Source organism: Takifugu rubripes, chromosome 4 (assembly GCF_901000725.2).
Source record: "Takifugu rubripes chromosome 4, fTakRub1.2, whole genome shotgun sequence".
In the NCBI taxonomy this organism is placed as follows: domain Eukaryota; kingdom Metazoa; phylum Chordata; class Actinopteri; order Tetraodontiformes; family Tetraodontidae; genus Takifugu; species Takifugu rubripes.
Genome location: NC_042288.1, coordinates 8,187,639 through 8,215,361, shown reverse-complemented (window position 1 = coordinate 8,215,361; position 27,723 = coordinate 8,187,639). Strand labels below are relative to the sequence as shown.

At 43.0% G+C, this 27,723-nt stretch overlaps 1 protein-coding gene across 1 annotated transcript; it reads left to right on the top strand.

Annotated features, from left to right (window-relative positions):
- The first annotated feature begins 376 nt into the window (after positions 1-376).
- Positions 377-27,723, top strand: epas1b (endothelial PAS domain protein 1b). The gene is made up of 16 exons (XM_011603052.2): positions 377-756; positions 12,884-13,074; positions 15,425-15,573; positions 16,122-16,209; positions 16,300-16,418; positions 16,606-16,808; positions 18,537-18,643; positions 20,004-20,151; positions 20,374-20,582; positions 20,843-21,081; positions 21,382-21,495; positions 21,572-22,074; positions 22,268-22,319; positions 22,398-22,491; positions 22,728-22,898; positions 23,052-27,723. The coding sequence occupies exons 1-16, from the start codon at positions 731-733 to the stop codon at positions 23,201-23,203; spliced, it is 2,565 nt and encodes an 854-aa protein (XP_011601354.2). The 5' UTR covers positions 377-730; the 3' UTR covers positions 23,204-27,723.

Sequence of the window (27,723 nt, the reverse complement as noted above, 5' to 3'; positions counted from 1 at the left end):
CACTATACACATTCAATAAAGTTGCCTTTATGGTAGGTTTCCAAGTGATGTCAAGCAGATGACCCTCCAGAACGGCCAAAATGTTCCCATGTGGTGACTTTTTCCTTAAAACCTGACTGAGGGATTTTATTTTATTTTTTTAGAATTTATTGGAATATCCTAATGTGTATTCATGATGGGATTTTGGAAATTCCCTGTAAATATTAACATTTTCACTTTCCTCTATTCACCTGTTGCAGAGGCGGGGGGGTGGGGGCGCGTATTTGAGAAGCGTGGGTTGTGGGCGGGGCGCAACACTGTTGGGGGCGTTTCCTTGGCAGTGTAATCAGCCAATCAGCGTGCCCGGACCGGAGCAGCGGCCTTGACGGTGCCAGCTGATCAGCCCAGAGGCAGTGCGGTGTCAAGAGTTTGCAGATCTCAGCGTCTTGAAAAAGTTTTGCGCAGCGTGCGCCTTTTTTCACTGCAGCAGCAGCAGCAGCAGCAGCGACAGCAGCCTGTGTGCCGGTGTTTCCACGGGTGAGAGGCTGTACAATCCTCGGCAGTGTTCTGAGACTGTACGGCCCTGATCCCCACCATTCCAGCCTGGACGATCACAAACCAGCCCGGTGCTCTGTGGACTAACGCCACTTCGATGTCACTCCTATACCTTTAACCTTTTTCTGTCTTTTTTTGCTCTAAAATCTGGACTAGACACTACCAAGGGAATTACAACACCAGCGTGCGTAAAAAGATGACGGCCGATAAGGAGAAGAAGAGGTGAGCCGTTTGGATTTAGTTCCCCTGTGTTAATGATCGCATTAAACAGAGGAGTGTGTGTTCGGTGGGGAAAAAGTCGGTGGCTCCTGTTGCACAGAAGGAGACCTGTTGCAGCAGCGCTCCATGTGACTTGGCCCTGATCAGATAGTGCGCTTGTCAAAAATCTCAGCCCGTGGCTTCACCAGACCGTTTGTGATGGGGTTGTAACAAAGATGAGAGTCGAATTGAGTGACAGAGTCCACGGCTGACAGGAGACCTCCCCTTAAAAACCTTTTTAAAAAGTTTGGAAACACTGTCTGGTGTCCCTGGAGAATATCAGTGTATCTCCTTCCACAGGAGACCTGGCAGGGACCTGACCTAATTCCCATTTTGTGCTGAAAATGAATGTACCTTTCCCACTCCCTCCCCCAAATCAGGTAATTTTGCGTGGGGGGGATTCTATTTTGCATTTTTGAGTTCCTAACCTCTGACCTGCTTTCAGATGTCATGTGCTACAATCAGCTCTTATGATAGATATCAGAAATGCCTGGTCAGGAATTTTCCAGACCTGCAGGTATCGTGCAGTAGTTTTGCAAGAAGAAAATGCAGCAGCCTTCCAATATTAGTTTGTTGTTTGTTTTTGTTTTTTTTTGTTTTGTTTTTTTTGGATGATTCAATTTGTCAAGTCATGTTTGACTATGAATCCAGTTATTTACTCAAGAAACTGTTACTGCATCATGTTTCCATCTCGGATGTTTCACGAACAGAATCCAACGCTGTGCGTTTTGACTCTAAACTGTGTCCCCTTCCTCTCACCGTGACGTTAATTGAATCCTCTTTACAATCAGAACACATGTATCAGTTTAAACAACCCAGAATACCAGCAAATGGGGAAACAGTACCTGCAAAATCAATGTAATATTCTTGCAATATGAAGAGAAAATACAATTTAATCATCAGAATCGTGTTTTTTATGCGCACTCCTTGTTCCATTTGGTGCCGTCAAAACGAGGGGTGGTACAGTCTGCTGTGTGTTTGGTTCTTTATACATGATCATAGACATTTGTGTGACACTCTATTTTCTTTAGCAGCATATAATTGTATCATGTTACACTTTTGTAGCTCAAGGGAACTTGATCTGCAAAAATGTTCATTAAGGAAAATGCAAACAAACAGGTTCATCAACTACTGTACGTCACATTTAACGCCACGTTCAACATGCACCATCACTCAGGAAGGAAGTGATGCGTTTGAAACCCATTTTCTCTGTTGGTCCTCTGCTTTAGTTGCTATAAATATCATGAAATATCAGTACACGGGGTTTTTGACCTACAGCTCATTTGTACCTCCTGGGTGATTAGCTCTTTCCCACATAGAGCAATCGGCCATTCCAGGTTTTTTCTTTCGACTAGAGGAGAATGATGTGCGTAATTGTAAATGTGTTTTTGTCTTGTGCCCAGCGGCACATTGTCAAGGTTGTCCCAATGTCATAATTACTCTGATACATGCAGTGATTAATGGTAGCTGCCTGCCAAATGCATGCCAAGGTGCTGCTTTTCATAGTTTTGATACTCTCACCTGGGTTGACATGAGAGGATGAACCTCCAGAAACATAAATGATGTCTTTTAGATATTCAAGGCACTACATTTTAATTTTTCATTCAACTTTAAACACACTTTCTCCCAGTAAATGGCACAGATTCACTCTGTCTGTGTCATTTCTTGAGTCAGCCTCCACCGCCGCTTGACACGTTAACATATTGGAGGTTTTCCCCCCGTGCCGACCGCTTTAAAGGGCTCTATTTCATATGCGTTGCGGTTGAGTGACATCTCTTAGCATGTGATCTCCCCTACACATGTTCAAAGTCCATTGCCAGAGTCCATGTTCAAAGTCCAAGTCCAGAGCAGCCACGACTGTCAGGCACATATGAAATCACTGCGGAGGAAATGAACTCTTATTTTAAAATTTCAACTATATCTTGGTTGGTAATGACGCAACACAATGTTTTCATTTCGTTGGGAGAGAAAAACAAATCGTGTGTTCCCTGAGTCTCTGATTTAGAAGAACAGTGAATACACTTATCCTTTCCTCGCTTTGACACTTTGTTGCATTTGTGATAAGTCTTGAGAGGAAGAAGCGTTTGCATGAACAGGAGTACAAATATTACCCAGAAGAAACAGTTCTGTGTCAGATTCTTAACTCCCATCACATCATCGCATCTCTGTGTAGTGAACCGAGGCCCGACTGGCTGGCACGGTGCTGCCATGTCTCTCTTGAATGCTAATCCTGCACCAGCCAGACATCATCCAACTCATAGCAGTCGCTCCACCTGCTTTCTGAAAGAGCCGAAATGTGAGTTTCTACAGAGGGAAGCAGGTGGACGTGAATCTCGCCTGGGTCCACTTTTTTGCATCTTTTCTGGCTGTCCATCGAGTCTCAAGTAATTGTTTATTCATAATTGGGGATTCATGCATGCCTTCATCTGACTGGACAAGGTCCTGGGTTGACTGGGCAGGTCATGTGTACGACCAATCGAGGGGACTGGGGTTTTGCCTCCATGTTGTGGGGCCATAATGCTAAAAATGGACACAATACAGGAGAATAGTTAAGACTTGTCTTCAACTTCCTGTTGGATTTAGGTAATCTATCATACAAATTATGTTCATATAATCTGTTGATAAAAGACTTTTTATTTTAAACTACTGTTTACTGAAGTTTTTTGTTAAATAATTTTGGCTTGCAGCCATATTCTGGTCAGTCAAACACAGTGTTGCAGCAGCTGCCTTGCACATGAACCATTTATATAACGTTTTATCTCAGTGTAGTTTAACAACAGCCCCTCTCATGCTTATTAACAGGGCACATAATCCATGCAGTGATTGTTCCAAACATCATGCAATATGTTGTTGAAAAGAGCAGATTGCCCTGAAATCGAGTTCACTGAACCAACCAGCACATAATCGTGTTCTGTGATTCCAGTATTTTATTGTTTGTCAGCAGGAGGAAGGGTGACGTCTTCATTCCCACCACTGAGGAATGTTTACAGGGCTGTAGATAATTAGCTTGTTTAGGGTCCGTTATCCACATAGACCCTCGAAATGAGGACATAGTTGGGAACTTGAACCTTGACTTCTGGTTGGGCAACTTTTAACAGATGCGGACAGAACTCGGTCCAGTTTTCCTGTTTAAGCCAACAGAAAATAGTTTATTTGTGGAGCTTTGGTTAAAAATAAACATTAGCTTAATTTGATTTGAGTGTATTTGTCACTTCTGAATAAGTCTTTCCGAGGCCCAAAAATCTGTCGTTGTCCTCATAAACTCTCCCGCACAAACTCGTATTTAGAGGTTTCCTGATTTAAAGAGGAAGGTGGTTTAAAAAATAGAAACGGAACAGAAAAAGAGAGGCGATAAAGGATTTATTGTTGCCAGGCAGTGTTGAGGTCATGAGCTCGAGATATGGTCAAGAGAGGTATCTAGAGTGTTTCCCAGCCAGTTCCCAGATGGGCCGGCTGGTGTTTGCAAGCACTGCTGGAGGATGCTAGCCTGGGTCCAACGGGCTTTTTTAACATGGCTTTGCTGAGAGTGCTTAGACAGCTCGAGCTGAGAGAGTGAAGATTTTAAAGTCTTTCAGCGATCGCAGCTCTCTGTAACAAGCCGAGGATTTTCCCTGTCAGGGCTGAGTGCACTGTGAGCCCCGAGGGGTGCTGGTTAATTCCTCTGTGCTTTTCTTCCCATTTTATGTCAACTATTTGTATGCAGTCATGGGGTCTTTGGGTTCATTTCAGTAGCCTGATGGAGGAAACTCACGACCTTGATTTTCAAGGAAATTCTGGATTATTATCAAGTACCGTAAACTTCGGGGTCAACTATCCCTCTTACTGCCATGGAAGTTTTACTCTATTCTTATGCAATGTATGTTCATGTATAAGTAAGTTTATCAGAAATTGTAATGTTTTAAATCAAGTACATTTTCTTAAACCTTGACCTTTGACATTAGAGGCTCACGATTTAATCTCTTTTCCTCCTGTAAGGCATGAACAATTATCGAAATATCATTTTGTACCAGACCCTGGTCTAGTTTGAAGGAGCATCCTTAGTGGGGGAGTAGTGGGGGCCAAAGAGCGTAGTCTTGACAGTAGGACGCGTCTGCCTCAGATGATGCCGAAGCCTGGCGGCGTCACTCTGGTCTTCGGGAAGCTGCAGCGGAAGACCAGTGGTGGTCCGGGAACACTTTTGTGTCTTTCCTTTGTTATATTTATCTCCCGCTCCCACTCCTCCTTTCTCCGAACTTACATTCTTCCACAATCTTTTTTTTTTTTTTTTCTTTGTCCTTTTATTCATATCACATTCTCTCATGATTGTCCTTCTCCACGCCCCATCAAGTTTAAGGCCATTTGACGAGTCACACATGCCCCCCCCGCCAAAGAACTCTGTCTCCTTGCCGTTTCCTATTTCCTGCCCGCCAGCTCTCCTACTTCCTCTTCCTCTGCTACCAAAATGGCAGGCTTCCATTACTGTGTGTCACCTGGCTGAGCTCCAGGTCGAGTCAGTCATTGTACTTCTTGTAAACCTGTTGATTTTTTTTTATTTATTTCCAGATGTCAAATCCTAGATCATAAATCTGGGTTAAATGCAATGGAAATGCAGCTGCAGCTAATACAGGAAAAGAAATGCTTATAAAGAAAAATAGAAAATATAATAAGGCTAAATGATGAAAGTAATATTCCTCCATCAGATCCACTTGTCTGCCAGACAATAGCTCTAACAAATTGCAAAAAAAAAGAAGCTAAATTTGTCAAAACACAAGCAACAGAAGCAAAAGCAACTCCCATAGCAACCCAGTTGATTGGTGTGGGTTTGCGAAGGCAGCCAAACTATTGCATTAGTAAACAGGCCAAACTTGTCTGGAACTTTGAGGGACATGTTGTTCATATTGGTTGGTTCGGCATCTGAATCGGCTGCTGTTGGCTGTGGTGGCGTGCGGAGATGTGGCGCTCACGGTCCATATGTAAACTGTCACCGTCATCTTTCCTGTCACTGTTTTTCTTCTGTAAACCCACAAAAACCCACTGGCTGCCATTCAAGCAGAGCTCTGCCATTGACTCATGTGAAAACATCTCAGATTGTTAGTGTCTGCAGCTATTGTTCTCTATTTTTATGACTTTTATTCTCACTCTAAAGTTTGAAAGAACATATTGTCTTGAAGGCAAAAGTCATAATTTTCCTACAACCTTCCTGCTATAGTGTGGTTTTCTTATGGGTAAAGGTAGAAAAATGAGAAATAAAACCCAGAAATTGTAACACTGCTCTGATGGTTCACCTTCATCTTGTTACTTGTGTGTTTAGAAAGCAGTGATGTTGTACAACAGCAGATATGACATTCTCTTTTAGGCTCTTTAATCCATTTTTCATGTATCTTTAATGTTAATATTTAAATTGTGAATCCTGCTAACGAACTCCAACTTCACTGGTGTGAGTGGGAGAATGTGGATCAGAAAGAACACTTTCCATGAGGATAAAATACCTTTTTTAATTTCATTTAATTGAAATCTCGCCAGTGCAGCATGTTTGGTATTCTGACGAAGGGCCCCCAGACCGCTCAGTTGCCCCCGGTTACACCACCTGGCCCCTCTCTCTCTACAGCTCCTTCAATCAGCGAGTCTCTCCCGGTCATCAGTGGGTGGCGTAGGTGGGTTTGTTTGTTTGTGCCAGGGTCGGTCTTGGTGTGTGTGTGCTTGATTGTGTGGGTGTGTGTGTGTGTGAGAGAGAGAGAGAGAGAGAACGAGAGAGAGAGCGTCCCGCATGGCTTATCAGAATCATCAGCAATCTCCTGCATCTTTTTATTTTTTTCTCTTGATAGAGCCAAACTCGGAGGCCCCCGTCTGGGATGCTGTTTGTTCGTGTGTGTGTGTGTGTGTGTGTGTGTGTGTGTGTGTGTGTGTGTGCGTGTGTGTGTGTGTGTGTGTGTGTGTTTGGCCTGTGTTTTTAGAACTCTGTGTTCCCCAGGATCACAGATTAGGCAGTACTGTATTGTTGATGTGTGTTTGTGTTCGGCCAGGCGCCACAACTGCAGGAAGACCAACTGTAAGCAAGGAAAGGTGTGTGTGTGTGTGTGTGTGTGTGTGTGTGTGTGTGTGTGTGTGTGTGTGTGTGTGTGTGTGTGTGTGTGTGTGTGTGTGTGTGTGTGTGTGTGTGTGTGTATCTACACACATTTCTGTTGACGTGTGTGTTTTGGGTGTGGACAAACTTGTTCGACTTTCGGGGCACGTCACCACCATATACATTATTTGTTTTTTATTCAGATTGTGGGTAAAATATTATTTTAGCTTATCGTATTTAATATTTGAGATTTTAGTGAAAAATAAATAAGGTTGAAGGAAAAAGCGACATCTTATGCCTGACCTACTTCGTGTTCCCCTGATTTTTGTGGTACATTTACAAAAGAAATAAAGCTGCATGTTGAAGATATGCAATAAGATTCCTCACACATTGCATTTCATAGATTTTCATTTGTAACATTCAGCATGATGTTGCATACCCCCCCCCCACACACACACACACACACACACACACACACACACACACACACACACACACACACACACGCGCGCACACACACACCAGCTGAACTGCTCTGGTTTCAGTGAATGATGGAACGATTTGCAGATTTTCGCAGATAAGAGCGAGTTACTCAGAAGAGAAGAGAAAACATTCGTGCAACGCTGTTATGAAACTACAGCTTGATGTAATTTCCGCATTTTTGCGATATTTATATTTCCCATCTTTATGAAAATGAGCTTGTATTTAAAAAAAATTCAATTTTTTGTGGCGTGACTTTCTCCACCGTGCATCGTGCAGGTGGGCTGATAAATGATTCCGCCACTTCAAAAACAATTACAATATAATTACAATATTGAAGCTGTGGGATTCTGATTAAACGCGATGTTGCTGTGGAGAAACAAGAAACATTCAAAACATAAATTTGCTGAACAAATTACAGAACAAGATGCCATTATGCCCCCATAGACATGTGAGTGCAGCTGGGTTTTTGGTATAATCCTTCGCAGTGAAAACAACTTCTCTTCATCTTTGTTTTACTTGGACCTGCACATAAAACAGTTGGTCAACGCTCACCTCTCCACAGCATCCAACGCTAATCTCTCCATTAAATATCTCTTAATTCCTTTTTGGTGCCTTAAGCTCTGTGTGAGAGCAGTGACGCACATGGATGCCATTCCAGACTGCGAGCCACTGAGAGTGCAAACATGAAAAGTGTTTGCTGAGCTGATTTAAGAAGATGGTTTCATTATTATTGTTCTTATTAATCCTTCAATTGAGATCAGTTTGAATAAACAAAAATATTCAGACAAAAACAGAAGAGCAATGAGATGGCAGGTTTCTCTTTGTCTGAAAGCAGTGATTAACATACTAAAATGTTATTTTCTGTTTGGTCTTGTGGCACCAAACAGCTTCAGACGTCCCACAATTTTCAGTTTTTATTAAGTGATCATTGAATTAAATTGGAGACATTTTTTTTTCATCTAAAAATCAGCCAGTGATGTCATCATCATCATTTTCGTGTCTAATTTTGCCCTGTATCACGCTCTTCTCTTTGCCTTTTCCCGTTCACTGTAGTGGGTACGGCTGTACACTCCAATCACTGGGGGAGGGGGGGAGGGGGGGCTGCTGATGCCTCCATTAGCGATGGGACCAGATCCAGTAGATCTAACAGCAGCAGCTCTGTCGCTTTCTTTATTGACTTTTCCTTTGTTTCTGTAAGACATCACGCTGGCTTTTAATACCAATATTTACCAAGTTGGTCACCAATTAGGCTGTTATAAAGTGCTGATTGATGGACTGATGGTTGGTTGATTGATTGGTGAGTGATTGATTTATTGATCTATTGACTGATTCTAAACATTGCATGCAACATTGCCATTTCAAATACACATCGTGAGAAAATGGCAGACCAACAGGTTATTAGACTGTTGCTCTCATATGTAAATTGGTCACTACGTGATCTTTGGTCCATTGTCTCTTCCTACACGTCTCAAAAATGGGAGGGGCTAGAGTTGGAGGAACAAGATAAGTTGTTTTGTCGACGTCCATACTGGCATATAGGTTCTTGGTCAACTCCCAGTGTGTACATGTACACACGAACGTAGGTCCACTGAGGCGCTGGTTTGATCATGTTGCCTGAAGTGCTGAAGGAAATGTGCAGGAAAACAGGTGGAGGGCACTCAAGCCCAGTCACTGACTCAGTGTCTTGTGTGACGTGAATATGTGTGTGTGTTTTCTACCCGATGTGTACTGACTTGCTTTTAGAGTGACAGTGTTATTTCTGTCATAGAGGTTTTAGAATGCACGGCATTTTCTACCTGTCTCACCTTTTCTCTTTATTTTTCTGTTTTTGGCAGCCTCAGAATAAGCGGCCTGTCTCCAGTCGCATAGTTTAGTGTTTAATAAGTTGTGGGTTTATATTGTTATTTAACAACTCAGATATTTGGTTTTGTCAGGAAATTCTCATTTCAAATTGTGAAATGCGTACTGATATTTCTGACCAATGACCAATCTGTGTAGTGTGAAGCAACCCACTGATCCACACATCCTCCCCTTTGTCTTTGCATAGGGGACGTTTAATGGATTATTTGGTGTTTGCACCAAAGGATAAAGAAATCTAACGTACACAACAAATTCTTCAATCCAAGTACTGCGATATTTCAAAAACGATGACGAGCTCACTTGGTAAACGCTGAGCTATCACTTAATCGCTATTTGACGTCTGCTTAAAAGGCAAAATGACGAAAAATGATTGTACTGTGATTACAAACGCGACAAGAACAGGTGAAAGGTCGACTCTAGATAAACATTTGGGGCTGTGCATGCAAGCTTGCGTGAGTGCAGTATGATGAAAATAGCTGGCAGCTTGTATATCCACATAGCTGTGGCTCAGGTTGCTATTCTCACACATCTAAAAGCAACGTGAAAAAGATGCCAGAGAATCAGAGCGGAACAAAAAAGCGTTACTGCTGCCGCCGCAGCGCCTTTTTGTGCTGACGGCAAACCAGAGCCGAGCTTTGTCCCAAATGAGGCTGTCTCGGATTTGATTCATTCCCAGGTCGACATGTGTGTCTTTGGGTTGTGGATGATATGAGGAAGCCGTAAGGACTTGCGTCACCGTGCACGGCGACCTCTGAAGTCTCATGGCGTGTTTGATCTGATGTTGTGGTTAAGACAGAGAAGCAGGGCGTTAGGGCGTTTGTTTTTCATCCCTGTTGTGGGTTGTTTTTTTTATCTCCTCAAAGGTAAATTGAGGAGTTACTACAACAGGAAAGCAATGCAATATTTAAAGTATATGTGTGTGTTTGTGTGCGTCTATGTGTGACCTTTAATCATCACAAGACACTGTCGCAATGGACATGGTGAGAATTGTGTTTAATTGGCAGTTGAAACACTGTTCCGTGCCTCTGTTGGCCTGAAAACACAGTGGCAGGGGTTGAAGATATCAGGTATCGCGTTAAAATGTGGACTCCTGTGTTCTCTTTGTGCTGTAGGGGGGCAAAACAGTGCTGACATGGTTTTATATAATACAGTTTTATGTACCAAATATAGTAAAATCATGTGTACAGTCTAGGCAAGCATACTGTGATTTTTCCACTTAAAAGAAATATGAAATATTTGGTGTAAAGTTTGCTTCTCTGGTGTGGTCGTGAATGTGTTTGTCAGTGTACATTTAATTTGGGGAGTGCTTATTGACAAAATATTGACAAAATATATAAAATATTGACAAATATAACATTAATCAACTGCAGCAGTGAATTCTGTGAATCCCTATTAAGATCCATCCACATCCCATACCAACATGTACACTCTGTCATCATTTTAAGATTATTATTATTATTTATTTTTGTAATTATTTTTGAGTGACGAGGCTGGCTCTCGCTCAGTGACGACCAGACCAGAAACTAGCTGACTATCGGCGGGTGCTGCATTTTCTCCGCCTGGCTTGCCTGCATGAACTCGATGCCCTCTGTATCCAAACATGCTGAATCTTGTCCAATATCTGTTGTCATGGGGCTGTTTTTGTGATTTTAAAATCACATCACCTCCGACGGAAGATGAGCAATGAGAAAGGGCGGCACCCTTGGTTTTGATCCATTTTCAGGTATTGAATAACTAAAGATTGGTGATCCAGGCTAATTAAAATGATTATCAGTTGCATCATAGCTTCTCTTGTTTTGCCCTCCAGCTGCTGTACTTTGCAGGTTGTACTGTTGTTAAATTGGGCCAGGTTGATTTGAACCACTTTAAAGTAATCACAAGTATTTTCTTTGGTCTTTTACTCATTACTGAGTCGGTTGGATCACCTCAAACATTACTCTGAAAAACTCTGTGGCTGCGGCTGCTGAAAGTGATTAATGGCTTTATTTCTCTCATAAAAAGAGCTTTACCTCGGAATCATATGGTTCTCCCACATGCCTTTGAAGTCAGATGTTGTTATTTCAGTGTATATTTATCAAATCTGTCGTGAGCAAAGTCGGATTTCGGCTCCCTTGGTGGAAATGACGAGGGGTCACTGAGTATACCTCGGTGCCCCAATGAGGCGGACCGATTCCCATTGTTTTGGATCCTCAAATAGTCTGCTGGGAGCTGTAGCAACAATGGAGCCAGACTATCAAAGAGCGGCACCACACGCACGCACAAGCACACACTTTTAGGTGCGAGTCCAGTTTTAGCCGTCACCGTTGACTCGATTGAGCGTGAGCAGCCGGGGTCTGCTCGCTGTCTGCTGGGTCAGTAGTAATGAGAGTTGGGCTGATTCTCAGTCTGGGGTAATGAGTTTAAAGCTCTTGCAGACCAGCGAAGAGCCGCAGCGATGGGACATATATACGCCATGAGATAAGATAACGCAGCTTCTGTGTTGCGCCTGCTGCGCTAATTGCGCGCTGTTTCTCTCTAATGTGCATTTGCGGGGGAGTCTGGATTGAAGCCAGAGGGAAAATTCAGATCTGACACTAGAAGTCTTTGCAATGGCAAATACTTATCTTCTCAATATAAAAGCGGTTGCCACTTTAAATCGTTTTCTCCCTTTTTAATCAGCTAGCCCGCGTTTGCGTGCATGCGCAGATTTAATCTTGGGCTGCAGCCAGTTTTCTCACAGAGGGCCAACCTACACACTATTTATATATATGTATATATATCTCCACTATTACTGTTTAAATTACGAATACAGACTGTTTTTGCGAATGCTGAAAACACCACAAAATTACGCCTTTTCTGTAAAATGTTACCTTTCAAACTGTTTGGATTCATAGTGATATTTTCAACATTGTTATTTTTTAAAAATTGCAGAAAAGTGGATAACAACCCTGTTGATCTTGTGTCACCTGTATTGTTTCCTTGTAGAAACCAGAAGCTCTTTGCTCGCATGTTTAAACTTGAAACATGACTTTCAGTTAAAACCCATCTTCATAGCCCCCCGACACCTTTATTGACGGTTAATGCTGAACGGTTCTCGTAAAGTCGCACCACTCACTTTACTGTCAGCATGACACCAACGTCCTTGGAGACCCTCGAGCGACGCCCGGGGCTCTTAAAACCCTTGAACCTAAATGGAAAATTCACCCGCCACACTTTCAAACATAAAATGAGCCTTTTTACTGGGTCTCGTAAAAACCAAAATATTTATAGGATATAGGTTAGCATGCATTGCTTTCCTGATCTGTCAGCAGTGATATTTTTTCACCCTTGCTTGTCATATAGGTTATTATAAGTAGGTCGACCTTTGGGTCTAGGGTCTAATTAATGGGCTTTTCTTTCTTTCTGTTTCTGCAGCCAAAGCGGCAGTAGGTCCAACACAAGCTCTGGTTTCTGTTGGATATGCTGACATTTGAATGAAGCCTGGGCTGGCAGAGGGCAATTTTCCCATATTTAATGACCAAGAGGACAAAATTAAGGGCTAACGATATCTAACCAGTTGCGTCCCGTGACCAGTAGTGGGCGCTGTAATCAAATATGATCTTTAGCAACATAAAGGTTGCAGATTTATGATTTATCACTTATGTGATGTGGGACAAATGTAAAGTCGCAGTAGTGTCGTATTTCTGTGCTTCGCTTCTGTGACCGTCCTCGTCTTTCTCTTTGCAGGACCAGCTCAGAGCGGCGCAAGGAGAAATCTCGCGACGCAGCTCGCTGCCGGCGCAGCAAAGAGACGGAGGTGTTCTACGACCTGGCTCACCAGCTGCCTTTACCCCACAGTGTCAGCGCTCACCTGGACAAGGCCTCCATCATGAGGCTGGCGATCAGCTTCCTGCGCACACGCAAGCTGCTCGACACAAGTACGTACAGCGTCTGGTGCTGTGATGAGTCCAGATTTCCCATAAATCCATTTCGGACGACCGACTCGTCTCTCTGGTTGTTAAGTTGAAGGTTGATTAACCGGTTGGTGCGGAAGGCATCATGGGTAACCTGAAATCATCCTAATCGTTGCAACACAATTCCAATCTATACACCTGATTGTGTCGGTATAGATCTGAAGAGTCTGGGGGTAAATGTTACACAAAGCAACAGGGGGTCTTTCAGTGGGTTCAACATTTTTTGTTTTTTATTTAAACAGATGGGGGTCGTAATTGTTGGGTAGAAAGTTATTTCGTTGCACCCCTTCCTCTTGTCACATTTAAATTTAGAAGGCAGGAAGCCTCTAAAAGAAACAGACCCTATTGTTCTGATTTTTTGTAACATCTTGAAGTGAGATCAGAGAAGAGAAGCGGCCTCGGTCACCCCAGCAACTTGTAAAAACACAAAAGACTTTTAAGAAAGCTTGTAAAAGGTTTACAGGCATTGGAAGCAAGATACTGTCATGAGACATCTCAACACTCTCATTAATAGCTTTATTGCACGCACGGTAAGATACAGAAGCACGTATGGATATTTGAAAGATTAATGTGTAACGACAGAGCTTTAGCTTTGACAAACAGACCATATTTTCGGTTACGTTTAGAATATCTTCACACCTGTTCTTGGAATAATTTTGATTTATACCTGATTAACATCGTGACTGACAGTATTTCAATTTATTGGCCTTCCTTAATCACTCTGCATTGTTCGTCAGGGAAACCGGGCTACATAATGTGTCCCGAAACAATGGTGACGGCCGCTTCCTGTCTCTGTGTACTCAGTCACTTACACTTCCTTATGAAGATCTTTTAGCAAAGATTTAAAATGTGACAGCAACAATGACAGAAGAATCAAATCTGTACATAAAAAAGAGAGCAGAGTCGCAGTGGATGACTTTCTGTTTTTACTGAGCAGATGGCTGGGGGGGGGCGGTCAGACAGACAGCTGTTGATGGGAGGAGAGGAATGGGAGCTCCGCAAGATGCGGCGGCCGATAGGTTATCAGAACCAGGCTGATTGCTCGGCGATGGGAGCAGAGATTTGAGAGGAAGCGAAGAACTCTGCCCATCGTTCCACTGCTGCTGGCATCACCCGCGCCAGCCATAACAGCCGTCTGCCATGGCGCCAAAAATGGTTGAATGCACACGGACACAAACAGGCTGTATAAGCATGCAGCAACAGGAATGTTAGCTGTAGGAAAGACCTTTTTATGTTACATAAGATCAGGAACACACAAGTCCAGCAACCACTTTTGGTTTAACTGGGTCCAAAGAACATGAATTTATTATTCCAGGTATGTCATCCTGTGTTAATTTTAGTAACTAAAACTAAATTATGGGTTTATTGGAAGGGGGGGGATTGTTTTGTTTTTTTTCTTCCCCATCATCTGGCAGGAATTTAAACGTTGGCTGTCTTGGATATCCTTGGTTCTGGAAAAGTTGCCATTTTTGAACGTGGACCAGTACTTTATATTATGTGGTGACCTACATGGATGGTACCATAAAACATGAAGCAAAAAAACCGACAAAATCAGTCGCACGCTCCGAGTCTTGAATGAGCAGAGCCTTGTGTCCTTTCATTCTATTAGACCACAAATGTCACAACTGTTGCACTGTTGAAGGAAAACACCATCCCGTTCGGAACTCTGGGTTACACAACCACAGAACAACAGACGGAGATGAAAAGTGCAACTTAGTCCAAGTAGCTCATAATCATGGATCAGTATTTAGGCTAAAGGTGCCGCACGTCTGTGGACTGAACCTCAAGAGTCTGAACTCCACGGGGTCCATGAGAAAACCCTTGGCGCCCCCTGGGGTTAGGGCTTTCTGGGCCCGGCTCCAAACTGAAGCTGCAAAACCCATCTGGGAGGTTTGAGAACCAGCCGTTCTTATCTTAGGGAAGCACACTGGAGGAACTGCAAAGGTCTCCACCCACACTGGCTACTGGGCTTTGTTCACACTTGCACATGTGGGGTCAGTAAAGCTAGCCCGCTAGCAGTGATTAGCACTGGAATCTGAATATTGAAAACCATTTGCATCTAAAGAGAAACCTGTCGTGTGTAATGTCCTTAAAGAGGGCTTCTTGTATAAAACTCATTTTGGGTGGATGTTGACAAAAGTGGGGTTGAGGAGCTTCAGGAAGGAGATTTACTGGTTTGTTTTGGCCCCGAGCCAAGGAGGAAAACACGCGGAGAAACACTATCACAAACATTACGTGCATCCACAATGATACCACTTAATAACGAGCACAAACCGAGACAATTTGTGTAACTCATCTCGTTATTTCTCCCCAGGCTGTAGCAGCGGCAGCAATTGCGACGAGGACAAGGAAATGGACAGTCTGTACCTGAAGTCTCTGGAGGGCTTTGTCGCCGTGGTAACATCAGACGGTGATATGATATATCTGTCCGAGAACATCAACAAGTTCATGGGGCTCACGCAGGTACACAAAGAGGGGAAGGCACATTAAAACAGGCACGTCCGAGGAGGCCTTTGTTTTCTACAGCGGCGAACTCCAAATGCCAGATGCTGTTTTTCCAACCCAAATCATGAATTATGTCTGCGCACAGCGTGTTAAAAACAACAGCAACAGCACACGAGTCATCGTCGTATGAATTGATTAATTTAAGTGAATGAGCCATCCGTTTAATTCTGTTCAGTCTGAGTTCGAAGGGTTAGAAAAAGGAGTATTTTTTTTCCACATCAATTTAATTTATTTGAATTATTTTGTTTAATGAACAGCCCAAAAAAGGTGGCACTTTTTCTGTGCTTGGAGTCAAAGTTTGAATCACCTGCAGGAATTTATCTAAAAAAACATTAAATACTGCTGCTTCTGCTGCTGCTGGAACAGGGAGGTCAATACTGATCCAGAACATACATTTCTGAAAGACATTATATATATATATAAATATATATATATATTTTTTTAATTATTTTTTTTCCTGGATTTGATTGTTTTCTAGAATTTTCATTCTTATTGTGTTCTTCCAGGTGGACCTCACTGGCCACAGCATCTTTGACTTCACCCATCCATGTGACCACGAGGAGATCAGAGAAAATCTCAGCCTGAAGACAACTGGTCAGCACTCAGGCACTCAAGGCCCCCACCATCATCAAAAATAAAGAAAAATCACCTTCATCTCACAGTATCCCACCAAATGTACTCTAGGTAATGCCTATGACAAGAAAGGCAAGGAGCTGAGCAGCGAAAGAGACTTCTTCATGAGGATGAAGTGCACGGTGACCACCAGGGGGCGCACAGTCAACCTCAAGTCAGCCGGCTGGAAGGTCAGAGTTGCTGGATTCTGAATTTTGGGATTTTCTAACATCAGGATAGGTCTCTAATATGGGTTTGCTTCTTTACAACAGTGTTATGAGGGATTTTTCAGAAAATATCCCTTTCCAGCGAGTTCATAATCTGGGTCTTTGATGCACTCTTGGTGACATTTGGCCTCTCCATGTCCCCTATCGGCAGGTGCTGCACTGCACCGGACAGCTGAAAATGTACAACAGCTGCCCACCGCGAGGACTGTGCAGCTTCAGGGAGCCTCCTCTCACCTGCGCTGTCCTGATGTGTGAGCCCATCCCTCACCCGTCCAACATCGACACGCCGATGGACACCAGGACCTTCCTTAGCAGGCACAGCATGGACATGAAGTTCACCTACTGCGATGAGAGGTACACCAAGTGGGGCGCACACGGCTGGTTTATCCATGTGCAGAATCATGTTTTGACCGTGGTTGCAGTCTGAGGGACGTACAGACACTGATGTGGACAGGCCTGCAGCATTCCAGGAGTCCAACCAGCGTTAAAGCAATCGGGGTAGGGAGTGTAGCCAGTTAAGCTGCCAACAGCTAATGACGCTTCACAACAGAGAAGTGAAGCAGGAGCAGCATGTTGGTGGGTTCTCAATCATCCAGGACGGCTCTGCGAGGGCTCCTGGTGAGTGGACTGGTCTCCAGGTCTGATAAAAGGTGGAAAATGCTCCACCTGGAACATCTGGGACCTTTCTCTCACTGTTTGTCGCTGTTTTGTTTTTTTTAGCTGGATCGTAGTTTTTATTCACAGCCAGAAACCAGGAAGGCCCTTGACAAAAGTCACATCCTATTTTATGGAGAGTGCTTTGGTTGTAAAATATTGAATCTGAGCAGATTGCTGGACTTCTTCTTCCTTGTGGTATTGAAATTAAAAGACAAACACGCATTGATGAAGTTACACAAGCGCACACACTCGGGATTCTTATCTTATCAAGTTGCTCAAGCAGGACAAAGGTTTGTTTTGGAGCGGGGAAAAAGTTACTGTTGCTTTGGATTGTGCATGCAAATGTTTTGTGTAGAACATTGTGTGCGCACAAGGACTCATTTTCTTTCATTTTCCTTGTTTTTGGTGCATTGTAAAAGTTGGCCAAATCTTCTCTCCAATTACACAAATGAGGTTATTGTTTTTGGCTCTGTGGGGACTTGCGCTCATTAGGGAAGGAACAAAATGTTTCTTTAGCTCATGTCTGGCCGTGTGAGGGCTCGAGGAGGAAAAGGAAGGACGGGGACAGAGAGGGAGCGTAGAAAAGGTGTCTTGGTCGCATTAATGACAAAGCTTTTTGAACAGTCAGTTATAGTTACAGTTACTTGTCTGATGATGTTTTTTGAACGCTCCAAAACAAAAATGCAGCTCTGATATGTTTCCCTTTCTTCTCCTTTCGTTCATTTATCTTCCTTGTTTTTGCTTTTTTTCCCCTCCTTGATGATGTGCAGGACCTTTCGCTGACAAATCTCTTTTCTTTCTCTTTCTTTCTCCATCTCCTCTTTCTCTAATCAGTTCCAGCAGTTAATCTTCTTCATCAGACATCTTGATTGTTCGTCTTTGTCGTCCTACACAAATCAAGGGCCATTTGTCTGGAAACATGAAAATCCAAATATTCAACACACACCTGCTTTTGCTGGCAGCCTTGAAAAGCTATTCTGATGCTGTGTTTATCTGTAATCTGTGTAATTGATTATAAAATCGGGGTAAATTTTAAAAAGCGTGTTTTTGCTACATTTGTAGTGAATTATGAGCGATACCTTTACTTATTCTGGTACTAATTTATCTGCTGCGATCAGAAAATACCAATGTGTTTTTCATTTTTGAAGGAGCCTCCCATGTCGCGAAGTAGTCTAATCCTTTGCTTTAAAAGGTGAGATTTGTTGGGAAACACGAAGAATATTACAGGAAAAGGCGATTTTTTTCATGTCATGTGAGTGTTGGAGGGAGATTAGCTTTTCTGTGAAAATACAGTGAGAATGTGAAAATTCCATTTAGTTCCCAAATCATGTGTGAAGCCTTTTGAAGTGGAGCCGTTCAGAAGTGGAAGAGACACGATGGACTGTAATGGAATTAAACTTTTGCTTTATGTTTTGTTCGTCGCAGGGTAACAGAGTTGATGGGTTACACTCCTGAGGATCTGCTGGGAAGGTCGGTCTATGATTTCTACCACGCGCTGGACTCAGATAAAGTCACCAAGAGCCACCAGAACTGTGAGAGCAAAATGATTTTACCCCTCTTCATAGATATTAAAACATCTTTGATTTTTCATTTATCCTTGACTGGTTCCACTGTCTTACTTGACCTGATGGTGTCCTAAAGTCCAGGACTTTGTAAGCGTTGTGTGTGCACGTACATGCACTCGCTTACAGATGTCTGGGTGGGTGTGAAGCAGGCGCTATGAAGATGCCTTGTTTTTATTAAATAAAGTGCTGCCCCTGATGGTGTGTTCAGGTTTGCTTCGCTGCTGCCTCCTACCCAGCGGACCAGGTGGCCTATTATAATGCATGGGTGTGCGTGCGTGGATGATTGTGCGTGCACGAACATAGCCTTAAAGAGTCGTGGCTTTTCTCCAGATCATTAGGCGCTGTGAACAACTCTGGCAGTACAGGGGAAGATTTCAAACCATCCCTGCAACATAATTATGGCTGTGTGTGTGTGTGTGTGTGTGTGTGTGTGTGTGTGTGTGTGTGTGTGTGTGTGTGCGTGTGTGTGTGTGCGTGCGTGCGTGTGTGTGTGTGCGTGCGTGCGTGTGTGTGGTAATTATAAAGATATATTTGTGTAATTTCAGATTAAATCTTCAACTCTGATAAATACGTCAATTTGCTGAGTTAACTAAAACTTTATATTTTTATCATCAGATTATTTGTCTCTTGATGGTTCAAATCATATATAGGTTTAAATACAGAACATATTTAAGTGCTTGTGTGCTATTTAATCTCTTTGTCTCTCACACACACACACACACAAACACACACACACACACACACACAGCCTACGCTCACACACAGTGATTGGCCTTCTGTACGCCGACCACGGTTCAGCCCGTTTCCCACGCCAATACTGAACTTTGGATTCTGGCCAGCACATCTCAACTCGGAGTCAAATGCGCCATTTTCTCATTTTGCAGCTTTGCACAATAATAATCAATGTCAAAACATCCAAAACGGTCGTGAATTATAAAGTCATTTGTTTAAAGATAAAGCAGTTGGATTTAGTTGTCACATTAGTGCGTCTGTCTGTGGAAACAAGTCATTTCTATGGCTATATGCTATATCTTGCTAATATGCTGGGGTTTAACATGAAAACACTTGACACCTGATTTGGGAGCACTGCCGTTTTTCAGTTCTAGTCAAATAAGTCATTTTAATTTGCTTGAAAGTTGCTGACAGCTTTGCAAGAATTCATGACATTGACTCTAAGGGTGTTCCAGCGACATCAGAGACAGTCTAAACATATGGATTAGGTTTTATAATCCATACCATCCTACATGCACTTGTGCTCCTTCTCTCCTTTGACCAATGTCTCTGTCTTTGTCTGTCTCTGTCCCTCTGTCTCTCTCTCTCTCTGTAGTGTGCACCAAGGGTCAGGCCGTGACGGCTCAGTATCGTATGCTGGCTAAAAACGGAGGTTTCATCTGGGTTGAAACTCAGGGAACGGTCATTTACAACAGCCGGAACTCCCAGCCCCAGTGCATCGTGTGCATAAACTACGTCCTCAGGTAACCATCGCCACCCCACTCAACACCTCTGGCAAGTTAGAGGCAAAAACAGTTTAGTCAACACAGAGCACGCGCATGGGCGCTCACAGGTGAAACAGGTTAAATGCTGTGTTATGGTGGATAACAGCCGGACATGCAGTGCGATTACAACAGTCATTTTTACACCGGTTCTCTATTCTATTCACAACGCTCCATTGTTGCTCCCTTTCACCAATCTTGCAGCGACATTGAGGAGAAGTCTACCATTTTCTCCTTGGAGCAGATCGAGGCGCTTTTCAAACCGCGCCACATGAGCGGTTTCTTAACTGAGGGAGGTGTGGGCGTGGTCGCCGAGCCAGGAGACGCCCTGTTTACCAAACTCAAAGAGGAGCCGGAGGATCTCACCCAGCTGGCTCCGACGCCTGGAGACACAATTATTACCCTCGACTTTGGTGTGTGTCAACCTCCATCACGCTCAGAGTGTATTTGCTAGGCCGTTAGCAGTAATAATTGTTTACCTGCTTGTACAATATTGCACCTGATCAAACCAGCCGTAGATTCTATTTGATTTGGAAGCAAATATTTTATACTTCATAAATCATGTTTGCTTTAGTTAATCACACTGCTGTTTATGTTCCTGCAATGATGCACATATGCGGTTGCGTGTAATTAAAAGAACTTGGGGAAAATAACAGCCGGTATTTATTTTTAGCTCGTCCTCAATTTGAGGAGACCCGGCAGGCACCAGGATACGGTCAGGTGTCTGCTGCAGGCATGGCCCTCCCAGACGTTCCATCCTGGTCTAATGAGAGCCTCAAGCCTGCCCCTGCAGCACCAGCCAAGGGCCCGCTTCCACTTCCAAAGGACATGAGCAATATGGCAGCTGCCTTTACCATGCAGCAGCATCCACGGACTGGCAGTGCCACGCCGAGTCTCAGCAGCTGCTCCACGGTGAGAACGGGCAGTCAATCATCATAAACTGAAAGGTGTCTTGAATGAGTGAGCGACTGGTGGCAGTTGTTGCTCTGTTCTGTCTGTGTTTGCTGATACACGAGGGTTGGAAGGTCTCAAACTGGGCCCTGTGTGTAGGAATAACAGGGCTGGATGTTTGGAAGGATCCTGTCTTTGTTAGAACCCATCCCCGTTTTATGCTGTTGTGTTTTGTTCTCTTTTCTCCTTGCTCCCTTTCTTTCCCCCGTGTCTGTATTGTTTGCTTCCTCGTTGGCTCTAACCTCTTCTTCTGCCCTGCAGCCCAGCAGTCCAGGTGATTACTACAGCTCCATGGACAGTGACCTGAAGGTGGAACTGACTGAGAAGCTCTTAATTCTGGACACAGAGGGGGATAACGGTCCTGCTAACACCAAGGTTTGTATTTCCCTCACTCTGGTTACACACTTGGCTCTCTGATTTCTACATATATAATGTACTCTTCTTTTCCCAGATGGACTTAAGTGACCTTGACCTCGAGACGTTGGCTCCTTACATTCCTATGGATGGCGAGGACTTCGAACTGAATCCCATCGAGCCCCTGGAGGGATCCATGGGCAGCAACAGCAACCTTGCTCACACACACCAGAGCTTTAGCAACATCGCCAGCCTCTTCCAGCCCTTGTCCTCCCCTGCCCAGCCTCAAGGTCACTACCAGCGGCGGCCTACATCTGCACCCAGTGCCGCAAAGGAGAAGATGGGCTCCACACCAGCGGCTGTGGGCTCCGTTGACGGGTCGTGTATGATGGCACATGTGCAGAATCCCCCTTACCGTGCCCCTGCAAGAACCCCTCTGTCCTCTATGGGTGGCCGTCAAAATCTACAGTGGCCTCCGGACCCTCTTTTAACTTACCAACAACCACAGCAGCCCGCAAAGTCCTTCCCACTGGACAGATTGTCAGGAGAGGAGCGCCTGTCCTGCCAACAGAGCATACCCCATTTCATGCAAAAACAGAGGTGACATTCATGGCATAAAGTTTCAACAAATTGCAGTCTTTGATATTTGATCATGCATGCACCACGTGCACTATGAGCATAATGGAATTGCCTAGTTAAATCTGCTGGTAGTTTAAATGTATTTATAATCACAGGTGTGACCAGTGTTTTATGGCCAAATGTGTCCAATATTGTGTGTGTGTGTGTTCTACAGAGAGATGAGTCCAGCCAACAGAATCAAACGCTCCTTCGCTCAGATGTCTGTGGTGGGTTTTCGTTAAAACTCTTTTGATGTGTGATTTTTTTTTTTTCGTTCGCTGACGTAGCACTTCATTGTGTTTCAGGGTGAAAACAGGTTTTCAGAAATGATGTGGAAGAAAATGAGGGATGACGACTGTGGCGCTATAGATGGTCACATCAGCAGGGGATCCCTGGCAGGTCAGAACCATTTGCTGTGGGTCCATTCAAGGGCTTTTATTGGGCCCCCATATTGTTTTTCCCAGTTGTATGTGGAGAGATCCGCGCTTGCAATAGCTCATCCTAAACTAATTGAAAACTTCGATTTTGCCCCAATACGCACGTCAAAAGTCTCAATGGGTCATAATGTAAACTTTTATAGCATCACTGCCCTCACGTCCGTCTTCTAAACTGTACTTTCGCTGTGTTGGAATCAGAGATGCAGAGGATGATCCCGGGCGGCATGTTGTCGTATCTCGGCTGTCTGCAGCAGCACAGGAAGTGTCAGTATGCTGGAAATATGATCAATGCTGCAAACGAGGAGTCCTTTCCAAAAAAGAGATGCGACTACGCTCAGTATAACCTGCTGCCATCTAACAAGAGCGAGGGTGAGTTGACCTTCGGTGGCCCAGCGAAAACCAGGCTGGAAGCTGAAATCGGAATGATGTCTTCCTTAAAGCAACATGGCAGCTGTAAACGCACTTTCCCTTGTGCGCCCGTGAACCCTCCCGATCATCCGCTCCTTCTCTGTCATTTTCCAGGTATAGCCAGCCGTTTGCTTGGCCCTTCTTTTGAGTCCACCTGTCTGCCGGAGTTGACCCGTTACGATTGTGAGGTCAATGTGCCACTGCAGGGCAACCTGCACCTCCTCCAGGGCTGTGACCTGCTGAGAGCCCTAGACCAGGCCACCTAAACTCCTACATCCAGATCCCAGAATGAACTCGGACTTCCTCGCTCTCCGGGGACCTGAGCTTCTCATCTTTGTAGCTCTGGGCCTTTCAGGAGTCCAGCTTATCTGCCTTAGCTTCGCACTCAGTTCAGACATAACTCTGTGCCTAAATGAGTTTTGATACCAGGGTTAAGCCACTTTACACCCTCTCCTAGTTCTCAGTCAACACGACGGGTGGCTGTCAGTGCACAAACGTCACGATGCACTTAGATAACATAGACCACTTGGTTAAATAAAAAGGTCATCGTGGGACAGGTATTACAAACTACGTCAAAAAGTCTTTGACACTGGGATTCAATACTGATCATCTGGTTTGCTGCAAGCTCAGAGGTCAGACCTGTTTTTGGAAATGCAGGTTGATCTGGTGTTCAACCAGATGTTTCCTACCAAGGTGGCCAGACTACATATGCAGTATGGAAATGAAACTACAGACCGATATAAACTCTGTAGCTTAGTCAGCTCCACCCTCACGTGATCCACAGTAGATTAGGTGAGATGTTGCATGGAGAGACGGTGGGATTTGACCAATATTCAGCCGTTTTTGTTGTTGTTTGCTCTTGTTTTAAGCTCCAATCAAAGCGTTTTATCTAGACGCCTTCCTCTTTTAGAATCTGATCGTGTTAAAATTTGGTATGCAAATATCTCAATCAACACTTCCCCGATCGCCAAAAAGATTTTATTTGAGCACCTTGTTTGCACCTTCGTGTTTGAACACATTTGTTTTAGTCCTTTTGACTTTTTAACCAGTTGAATAATGGCAAAATCTATAAAATATTCAAGAATTTTGACCCCCTTCATCATTATGCAGCACGATTTAAGAATGTATTTGTTTTAATTGATGGGACACCAATTATTCTAAAAAAAAAAATCTATATCAGTCCTAGTCTGTTCAATTTTCACCATTTATAGATTTAGTTTTACCCACTAATACCTTGAGTAACATCTTTTACTGCAGTTTTTTGATAACAGAATCATCTTTTTGTGTCACCTTTAACATAATTTTCTGTTATTTTTCTCCAGGTTTTTCTCTTTTTTTACCCCATGAGAGATTTTTTTAATTTTCGTGTGAAATACACAATAATATGCGTATATTTCTGCTTGTGTTTTACAACAAGATATTTCTTTCCTATTTTTGTCATATTTCTTATCCATGTGCATTTTTCAATTTCATTTCTCGCAAATAATAATTCATAGATCTGAAAGCCTGAAGCTAACTTTAATCACAAGCGAATGTAGCCGAGACAGGATCTGACTAATTTTACCGACTAATCAAATGCAGGATAACATTTCTTTTTATCTACTTTACATTTACTGTAAGCAGACATGATAGTTGAGACTCGTATGAATGTTTTAGGAGGAACATAAATGCCTATGTACTATAAATTAGGAAAAAAGTCTTTTTATCATAGCTGTTAGCCACAATTTATTCAGTTTTATGTCTATTTTAGTAGAAAGCAAGCATTGTTCGAATGAAAAAAACGCAATTGTGATAAATAAGTTTTGCCAAAATTAATATAAATAACTTGAATGGGAGTAGAAAATGTGTTGACGTATTTGTTAGGTGATCTAATGGGCCTGCAAGACTTTTAATATTATAATAATGTAGCTGCACAATAGGCTCAGAATAAATAACAGCTGAGCGTTCATGTGTTGGGTTGCTAAAGGAACATTACTGTTGTTCCACCAGGCTGAGGGCATATGGCAAAAGATTTGGGCTGGATGTGCACCACATCCGGAACACAATTCCATTCGAGATTTGGCTAACAGCAAGGCTTCCCTTTAGTTGGGATTTCTTTTCCTTAATTCATTTGTCACCATTAGCTCCTGCTGATTGTTATTTTCTGTGTTACCGTTTCAGTGAACGACCCTCATAGTACTGGCAGGTTACACACGTGTTACTGCGATGATCCACCTTGAAAGCAGGAACAAAAATCCCCTTTCACCGTCTTTTCAGTCAAATTTTGTCTTTTCTTATGTTTTTCTTTTAGCACGAGCGCAGTAGCATCAGTTTTGGTGTCCGTGCAGTCCAACCGCCTGTGACCTTGACAGAAATTGGACTTTATTTATTCAGGATGAGGACAAGGCCAGTTTAATTTTTCTTATAATCAGCAAGACGGTGGCTGCAAATATCAGAAAACTGTTTCTCCATGTGTCGGGATCTTAACTTTTCCCACTAGAAATCTGTCTCCCAGAATGAGTCCTGGGTATTTTCCTCTTCTTGCCTGTCGTATATTTGTCTCTATGTGGTGACCACTTTTAAGTATCAGTTATAGAGCTATGTACACATATATGTTACATATTTAAAAAGACAAAACTTGTGTTTGAGATATTGTTTTTAGTGTTGTGTCTTGGTACTTTGTCCTTATCTTTAGAGGCAGATAGATCAGATGACTCGCAGTGCTCTTTCCTCTTTCGCTGTTTCTGTCTGCTGTGTGTGGCATTATTCGTTTTCCCAGAGTTTTATTCTTTTAATAATGTTATCCTATATCATATTTGATCCTTAAATTATGTGTTGAATGGGCAGTACTGTTTTTTTCTGCTTTAGGAGGATGATTATAGAAAAAAACGAATGCAGATAAAAGATGAGTATCGGTTTCATTTTCCAGATATGTAGCATTTTTAAGAAAAAAATTGTTCAGAAGGTAAATTCAACACAAGTCCTTTTTCCAGTTGCATATATAAAGACAGTGGTGCTTGATCATGTATATGTCATTTTTAGAAATTTAACTATCTGTTGGATCCACTAATACTGTATATCGAGGGTCTTTTTTTTTGCTGAAAACCTTTTAATTACGTTTAATCCATATAATGTGCCTTATTGTAACTGTATGGCTATCTTAAATTCTGAGTTTGCCCTTCAAGTGCACAGTTCATTTCCCACCTATGGATTTTGGGGGGCTATCACTATGTAAAATCCCTGTTATGACAGTTAAGGATTTATTAACATCTATTTTTGCCTTACAAGAACCTTTTTTTGTTTAAATGGGGACACAGGGTCACAGGGGTGGCTAGAGTTAGCCCCCCTGTCATCGGCCACAGCTCCTTTATAGCCTCCTCTCTGTTGTTTCTGTGTGCAGGCTTTTAATTTCCTTGTGCTTTAGCTCCCCTGGTGCCGACAGGTGAAATGATTGTGAGGGTTTGAAAGGAAATGGATACCCAGCTCATCAGATGACCGGACGGTCCGTCTGTTGACCAGTGGGTTTATTAACGGGAAAAAGTTAGAAGCTCGCTTTTGCAAACTGCTTGATTTGAGGGAGTTCAATGTTCTCTGCAACCCAAAAAACTACGAGTGCCACAGTAGCGGTTTTCTCTCTTACCGGATAAATATGCATTTTCACCTGGGATCCCAGTTTCCGTGGTGACAGCAGTTGTCTACCTGGTAGGACAGAAAACCCGGCCTGGCAGTGGCACTTGTAGGACTGGGTTGCCTACACCTGTGTTAGCCCAATACTGTGAAGACCAATGGCCAGTTATTGAATTTCTCAATGTTTTTGATCTAATCCAGGGGCGTCGAGACCCGGTCCTCAATGGTGTCCCTGTCAGGATTTCTGTCTCACTACACACAAATCTTTTGCCAGCGATCCCACTTTTCAACTGCTGAAGCGTTTTCTGCCTGGTAGGACAGAAGACCCGGCTGGATTGCAGCCACCGAGGACTGGGTCTTAATAAAAACCTGATCTAAAAAAAGACTGAAGTGAGTGTGAAAGGTTGTGATGTCAGGTTGAGTGAAGTGTTGCACAGCCTGCCCACTGATGCATCTCTCTCAACTCATCCAGTCTCTTCACTCCTACATTGGTCTGTTTTTAGAGCCCAAAACAAATTTTTAGGGTGTCAGTGACCAGATTGAGTTTGCGTATTGAATTTCTGGGGAATGCCAATAGCAGTAGCCATATGTAGCTTTTCTTTAAAGCACCTTAATATGAAAAAACAGAGTTTTTAATATTCCCATGGCAAAGTAATTATCGATCATTATTGCCAGCCAAAGACATTTTTGAACATAGTTTTGAAAAATTCCCAGGAAAGTTGCGATTTCAATAAAACTGTTCATGTATGTTGAAAACGTTGGCTAGATGGAAGTCGATTACACATAAATAGATAATCCCGCCTCAGTTTTCAAGCTCCTGAATCCTGATTTTATTAAAATTTTGTGCATTTGTGTTATAACACTTTCAGATGCTGTGTCACTTGATGGGTGAATTGTTCAGAATTTATCGGCTCACTTGTTGCATGACTTCATTGAAATAGTCGACCTTTTATCTTCTGTCTCCTCTAACAGCATTTTTCCTTTATGTTCATGTTCCGCTGTGTCTGTTTTGTTTTTCCGTGTCAAACAGTACAGTTATATTAGCTGCATTTTTTTCATGTGCCTTAATATGGATCTTATTATCATATATTGTCATTATTATTACTTAATGAGGAATTGAACCCTCTAAGTTTGTCTTTCTGCACTGATATTATTAAAGCATACTGATCTTACCCTCCCT

Coding starts and splice junctions, on each gene's coding strand:
- epas1b (XM_011603052.2), top strand. CDS start 731: ATGACGGCCGATAAGGAGAAGAAGAG. Junction 16,419..16,605: donor TCAAGTCAGCCGGCTGGAAG/GTCAGAGTTGCT, acceptor CCCTATCGGCAG/GTGCTGCACTGCACCGGACA. Junction 20,152..20,373: donor TGCATAAACTACGTCCTCAG/GTAACCATCGCC, acceptor CCAATCTTGCAG/CGACATTGAGGAGAAGTCTA.